Genomic DNA, 7646 nt, shown 5'->3' on the forward strand with positions numbered 1-7646 from the left:
TTGTGATCAAAGGTGTAACCAAGGCGAAAGGAGTGACCGTTAGCAGTATAGAGATAAGGGAATTCCTGGTGGTGAGCCATACCCATCTTCACTGAGGATCTATGAGACAAAGTCCAATCTGCGGGTTGTCACTGACTAACTGACGTCAAAGAAGAAAAAATGATAATCCCCAGAGGAAGAGCCCAGATACACCTTGTTTTCCATGGACTGAACATTCCATCACAAGTGTACCTCATACCATATTTAAAGTGACCGTATTATCACAATTCATGCAGCACAATAAATACAAGTTAGGGATGCACTGATGCCGGTTTTTCGGTATCGAGTACGAGTACCGATATTTTTTTTTCCGGTACTCGCCGGAAGTCCCATTATGGAAGCCAGGTGGAGTGTAATGACTCACCATCTGGCTTCCTGATTAGCCAGGAAGTCGGGCGGCATGTAAAGACTCGCCACCCGGATACCCAATTAGCACGGAAGCCGTCTCCATGCTCCCTCGTCACCAGGTGGCCAATCAGTAAGCCCGGGGGGGTCGGGTAATGACTCGCCGCCTGGCTTCCTGATTGGCCAGCTTCTCGACCAATTAGGAAGCCGGGCAGCGAGTCATTACACGGCGCCCAGCTTCTTGATTGGTCGGGAAGCCGGCTCCATGCTCCCTTATTACCAAGTATCACCTACCTGGCTGGAGACTGGTTGGATGAGGAGGCTCCCCTTGCACCTCGTGTCCCCCAAACTCTGAGGATGGGAACAGAGGCTGAGAAACAGCAAGTAGCACGGGTGCCAGTGGATGGGGCAACACCGTGCCAGGCAGAAGTCCAGAATCAGGATTGGGTAGAGAAGAGCCGAGGTCACACCAGGCAGGCAGCAGGGTACCAGAGCAAGAGGCAGAATCAAGGTCAGGCAAGCCAGGGGTCACACCAGTCGGGCAGCGAAGTACAAGGGATGAGGCAGAGGCAAGGTCCAGTAACAATTCCAAGGTCAATAGGCAGGCAGCAATCGGGAACAGTCAGGTTCAATCCGGGTCAAGGTGCAGGAGCAGAAAACAGGCAGAGCAAAGACGACCACAGGGAACAGCTGAAAGACCATCCAGCAACTAATAGGAAGATCAATTCAGAGGTACTGCATCACTTTCTGTGTGCCAGATTAGCGCGTCTGTGCTCCAGATTAGCGCGCTTGTGCGCATACGTCCCGATGCACGCAAGTGACCGTTTTCCTATGGTACGAAAAACAGGACTACGCACATGTGCAATAGACCTGGATACCTTACACCAAGTGATGAGGGAGCCGGGAGCTGGCTTTCTGGCCAATCAGGAAGCCGGGGGGCAGGTAATGACTCGCCATCTGGCTTCCTGCTTGGCCAGCTTCCCAACCAATCAGGAAGCTAGGCAGCGAGTCATTACATGCTGCCCGGCTTCCTGATTGGCCGGGAAGCCGGCTCTTTGCTCCCTCGTCACCAAGTGATGAGGGAGCATGGACCAGCTTCCCGCCCCAAACAGGAAGCCAGGCCGCATGTAATAACTCGCTGCACGGCTTCCTAAAACCGGAAGTTCGGGAATCGGTCTAGGCATCAGAGCATGTGGGCGAGTACGAGCCCAAATACTCGGTATCGGCACCGATACTGATACTAGTATCGGTATCGGTGCATCCCTAATACAAGTATCAAGGATAGGATGCGGTACGATATTCACATCCCATAACAATGGATAGGATGCTCTACCATATCTTTGAAAAAGCTGTACTTGCTGTTATTGTTTACACCTAAACATATGACATCTAACAACCAGCGCAATTCACAAACCTAACACGCCAAGATAAGGATCCTTATATCATAGAAAGTGACAGTTTATTTTCAGCTGCGTCCAATAAGATTTGGAAATGACAGTCACATGACTACAATAAAGATTCTTATTATACAGGATTTATATATAACTCCAACAGTTCGCGCAGACAAACGTAGCAAGATATGGTTGTGATCATCATGATAAGAGTGTCACCTCAATGAGAAGTCAGATTATTGAAAGAGTGGATCCTCCTACAAGAGGAAGTGACTGCCGGGCTGCCGAGCTACAACTCGCAGCATACTAAGACGCCACAGCTGAAGCGGATCCCGACAATTATGCCGGGATCCGCCCAGCTGCGTGAGTGACAGCTGGCTCTGCCTATCTAGAGGCAGAGCCAGCTGTACCCGCCCCCTCCCCCGTCCGTTCCGCCAGTCAGCGCTGGAGGATCGGAGCGGGGAGAGGGGAATCCAGCCCCTCCCCTGTCACAGCAGAGAGCCGTGACAGGATCGAGAGGTGAGCAAACGCCGGTATGTGTTCACTCACTTCCCGATCTACTGAGCCGACCTGTGACAGTCTCATTGTCAGAGGTCGGCTGGAACTATGAGGTGAGTGAAAAGCACCCCCCCTCCCCCTCGTAGTTCTCCTTTAATACTGGGATGCCATTCAAGTTCATGTGCGTGTAAAGGTGTCCCAATACTTTTGGCTATATAGTGTATCTATTTACACACAAAACATTTCTCGTCTTTTAAATTTTACAAACAAAAATCTGAATTATTTGTGTGTGTGCATTAAAATTTATTTTAGTGTATTTCTTACTGGAAATATTGAACAAATATGGTGCCACATAAAAAATTTGCATCTACCGTTTCTCTGCTTTCAGAAAATATATCATGCTTTGGGGTTTTGAAGTAAATGTTATTCCGGGGTGGGGGGGGGAATTGATCGCGGGGTTAATCTTCACTCTGGGAGTCCAAATTTCACTTTGTTATATGGCTGTGATTGAGAAAGCAATAAGGAAGTACAGAGGTTCCCAGGTAGCTCTACATACGTTCTTGTTGGCTTTGCCGTCTCTCTGCCTCCTGCGGGGCTGTCGGTGACCATTCCTGAGGGCTAGCTCTCCTCTCTTCAATCCAATTTTTTGGAAAAAGCGAGGGGGGGCCATCATGTGCACGGGCGACTGCGCAAAATTCATCGGGGTTTCGCTATACCCCTTTTGCATTCTATGTATTATCTGTAACATCTTACTCCTGTTCCCCGGATGGACCACGGAGGCTGTGACGAACCCTGGAGAAAAACTCACAGATGAGGTTCTGTACCTGGGTGGGTTTTTCGGTAGCGGACTCCTGGTGAGTAGAGCTGGGTATTTGGTGAATTTAAAGGGACAGTCCACCCAAATGAGATATTTCCGGGCTGGAGCACACTGTGGGGACACCTATACATCTAAGATCTCAACTGTTACAGTACTTATCTGGCGGGGGGGATCTCACTTTCGCTGTTGGATTTATAATTTATGCTGCATTATGAGCTTGAGCTATTCAGGTCTGTAAACAATTTTTCAAAAGAGCAGTTCAGAATAGGCAGGTCATTTTTTACATTTAATTTATTTTTTCTCCGCCTTTTATTTCTGTTGGGAAGTGTCCTGGTTACCTTTTTTCTTCCCGTCTTCCTTTTCCCTTATATTACGGTAAACGCGGAGACACACTTTTTATATAGAGCTGGGCCACTCGGTAGACGCAGTGGTTGGTGCAGGATTGAACAGGCGGCTCATATTGTATACATGTCCCTTTTACTATAGACTGTTGTCTCTCCTCCTCAATCTTCTCTTCATTCTCAATGACCAGCTGCATAGATTTTGTTATGGTTCCTTGTGTTTACCCTAAATAAAGAATAAAAAAAAATTAAAAAAGAAGAAGAATAGACATTTAAACATGTGACAAGTAGCCTAAAGCTCCACCTGCTGGCTGAAAATGTAAACGTGAAATTTTAATATGCGTTATTCTACATTTGCAACATTGAAAAATATCAACTAAAAAATGCAAAATTAATGCTTAAAAAATGTATTTTCTAGTCCTGAACATAATACAAAAAGAAAACATTTATAAGAAACAATGTATTTCCTTTAAATACAAACACCAGGTTGTCACGGCAGCTTGGCGGGTTAGGGGGTCTTTGGGGGGTCTACACAATCTGAGTTGATTACTAAATGGGGGAGCCATCAGCTGGTATAGGTGCTTCCCCCTGTTGGTGTCCGGAATTGTAAGGGGCAGTGCCTAGCCCCTTGGTAACCTGGAAGTAGTAAGTGTCCTTGAGCTGGTTGTGGTGCGGCTGGGGACGTGGGCGGAGTGTTAGTAGAGGCCTTTTTGGGCTGTTGGGCACCCAAAGACCCCTTCTCAGGTCAACAATCGTTTACAGTATTATTTGTGTATATTATTTGGTTTATTACTTTTGGTTATTGTTAAAGTTGTTTGATTTAATAAAAGGGGCTGCTGTGGCCCTTAAAATCCATGTCGCGCAGTCCGTGTGACTGTTTATTGGGGTTTTAACAGAGGGACAAAAATTGACGAATCCATCAGCCATGACTTTTCTTTTACTAGAGGCCTCACTAATCTGACCTCAGACCTAAGTCCTGCCAAATGCCAAAGCCCTTTCCACAGAAAAAGAGGCCAGCATGGGCACATTTTATCCCAACCGCAGGCTAAATTCGTACACATTTGCTCTTGTTTTCACATGAGATTTTAGGATTTGTTATTGTGGTGTATAATAACATATAGTGTCTACATGTTAAAGCACACCCAAACTTAAAAACTGGCTTTAGGTCCACTGGCCCTACTGGACAGTGCCCCCCTGATATGTACCTCTGTCCTAGAGTGGGGTCCACCCAAAGTCTCAGTGGCTGCTGCTTCCCTACCTGCGTTCTCCGTGTTTTCCACAACAGTGGAAGGAGTCTGTGTGATTTGGAGGTTCTAATTGTTCGTCTCTTGATGACTGTGGAAGAATAAGAGAGGTGGCAGTGGGGCTTGAAAGTGGAGGAGGAGAAAAAGGAGATAGTGAAATCAGAGAATGGCGGGGATAGAAAGGAGGCAGTGGCGTCAGATAGTGGAGGGGATTGAGAGTAGGCAGCTGGGTCAGATAATGAAATGAGGAGAGAGGAGGCAGTGGGGAATGATAGTGGAGGAGGATAGAAAGGAGGCAGTAGAGTTACATAGTAAAGAGGGATAGAGAGGAGGCCGTGGAATCAGATAGTATATTGGGAGGAATAAGAGGTATCAGATAGTTGCGGAGGTTGAGAGGAGGCAATGGGGTCAAACAGTGAAGAAGGATAGAGAGGACACAATTGAGTCAGATATTGGGGTGGGGGGGGAGGTAGAAAGCAGTAGAATCAGATAGTTAATAGGGGTAGAGAAGAGACATTGGGGTCAGATAGTTGAGGAGATAGAGAGGAGGCGACGGGGTCAGATAGTGAAGAGGGATAGAGAGGACACAGTGGAGTCACATAGTGGAGGGGGATCGGGAGCAGGCTGTGGGGTAATATAGTGGAGGCAGTAAGAGAAGAGGCAATGGGGTCAGATATTGGAAGAGGGATAGAAAAGAGGTAGCTGGGATATTGGAGGGGGATAGATAGGAGTTAGACAGTGGAGAGAATAGAGAGGTTGTATTAGATGAATTGAGCCCTTTTCTTTTTCTTGTAGGTATTAATTCCGGCCATCTGTATTCAGTGTACGGGCCGTCGTGGAAAATGCAACAACCGATGCGGGGTAAGAGAAAACGCAGATGCAGTTTTGCAGATACCATATGAAGGGGCCCCTTTCATATGACTATTTTTTTTTAATGGGAGATGCAGATGCTACTGGACCCCATGTAATGTAGCATCAGAGTGTTCCATTTCCTTTCATACTGGACCCCATGTAATGTAGCATCAGAGTGTTCCATTTCCTTTATACTGGACCCCATGTAATGTAGCATCAGAGTGTTCCATTTCCTTTCATACTGGACCCCATGTAATGTACCATCAGAGTGTTCCATTTCCTTTATACTGGACCCCATGTAAGGTACCATCAGAGTGTTCCATTTCCTTTATACTGGACCCCATGTAATGTAGCATCAGAGTGTTCCATTTCCTTTCATACTGGACCCCATGTAATGTACCATCAGAGTGTTCCATTTCCTTTATACTGGACCCCATGTAAGGTACCATCAGAGTGTTCCATTTTCTTTTCATACTGGACCCCATGTAATGTAGCATCAGAGTGTTCCATTTTCTTTTCATACTGGACCCCATGTAAGGTACCATCAGAGTGTTCCATTTCCTTTATACTGGTCTCCATGTAAAGTACCATCAGAGTGTTCCATTTCCTTTCATACTGGACTCCATGTAAGGTACCATCAGAGTGTCCCATTTCCTTTCATACTGGACCCCACGTAAGGCACCATCAGAGTGTCCCATTTCCTTTCATATTGGACCCCATGTAAGGTACCATCAGAGTGTCCCATTTCCTTTATACTGGACCCCATGTAAGGTACCATCAGAGTGTCCCATTTCCTTTCATACTGGACTCCATGTAAGGTACCATCAGAGTGTTCTATTTCCTTTATACTGGTCTCCATGTAAAGTACCATCAGAGTGTTCCATTTCCTTTATACTGGACCCCATAGAAGGTACCATCAGAGTGTTCCATTTCCTTTATACTGGACCCCATGTAAGGAAGTACATTGTATAAGAGAACAGTCCTGATATCATACTCCTGTCCTTCTTCTTTAGATGTTGGTCTCTATGCTCCTGGCAGCGGTGGCGGTATGTGGCTCCGTCTATGGCTTTGTGACTTCGCTGTTGGGCCTGGTCAACGGACCTCAGTGCTTCTACAAGTTCATTTCAGGAGCTCAGCGCTGGACCACCCCCTTCAAAGTAGACAAAGAATTCATTGAGTGAGTGCGATCGCAGCATCTTAAAGTATAACTAAAGCTGAAAACAAAAAATGTGTTATATGGGCAGCTTCAGACGATAGAGAGAGGGAGAGAGAGAGGGGGGGCTGGAGGGAGGGGGAGACAGACAGAGAGAGCTGACCAAAAGAGGGAGACTCCCTGAACATCAGGGAGACTTGAGATCCCTGGTGGCCTGTGGGAGGCTGAGGGGGGGAGGGGGTCACAAAGACAGGAAGTCTGAGTGTTGAAATATCATTCAATGAATTTATTGTTGTTGTTCTGACCATAAAAAAAAGAAGAAATATACACAAAACCTTTATACGTTCCCTTTAAGATGATAATGGCTTGGTGAGTGTAATAGGAGATTTGGTAAAAACGTACAGTATGTAGATAACGACTTAAAGACGTGTGTTTAAGTAATAATTCATTTCTAAAGGGTGAAGAGTTTGGAGAAGGCAAGTGAACAACAATCTAAGACAACATAGATATCCACTTCAGCTATGTTGTCCTAGATCAGCGATGGCGAACCTATGGCACACGTGCCACAGCTGCTGGCATGCGAGCCATAAGCTTGCCTCATTGCTGTTGTCGGTTATCGGTCAAAGTGACCGATATGACCGATAATAAACACGGTGCAAATTTGCACAGTGGGTGCCGCTGCCTGGCCAGCATCCCTTGATCAGCTGATCAAAGGAGCCAGTCAGAAGCCATCAGCCATTGAGTTGCCCGCCCTGTTCAGGTATTTTGACAGCGGCCGGCACTACACTGCCAAAAATAAAAACAAAAACAGGCGGATGGATGGGGATCGACCGAATTCAGGCAACTGTAGTGCAGCTGGATGTAAACAGAATATCGGAACCTCGGGCTCAAAAAGGTTTGCCATCACTGTAGATTGTTCCCTTCTCCTGCCTTCTCCAAACTCTTCTCCATTTAGTGAATAGCCCC

At 46.5% G+C, this 7646-nt stretch overlaps 1 protein-coding gene across 1 annotated transcript in view; it reads left to right on the plus strand.

The window, feature by feature from the left end:
- Window positions 1-2944: 2944 nt before the first annotated feature.
- The window catches only part of LOC108795429 (transmembrane 4 L6 family member 4-like), a 6547-nt gene continuing 1845 nt past the window's right edge, over window positions 2945-7646 (plus strand). Inside the window, exons 1-3 of the mRNA XM_018566676.1 lie at window positions 2945-3127; window positions 5471-5536; window positions 6541-6704. Of these exons, the coding sequence (XP_018422178.1) occupies window positions 2945-3127; window positions 5471-5536; window positions 6541-6704 (413 nt within the window). The remainder of the gene's footprint in view (window positions 3128-5470; window positions 5537-6540; window positions 6705-7646) is intronic.

The sequence above is a fragment of the Nanorana parkeri genome, unplaced genomic scaffold, assembly GCF_000935625.1.
Source record: "Nanorana parkeri isolate BGI_ZX_2015 unplaced genomic scaffold, ASM93562v1 scaffold968, whole genome shotgun sequence".
NCBI classification, from domain to species: Eukaryota; Metazoa; Chordata; class Amphibia; order Anura; family Dicroglossidae; genus Nanorana; species Nanorana parkeri.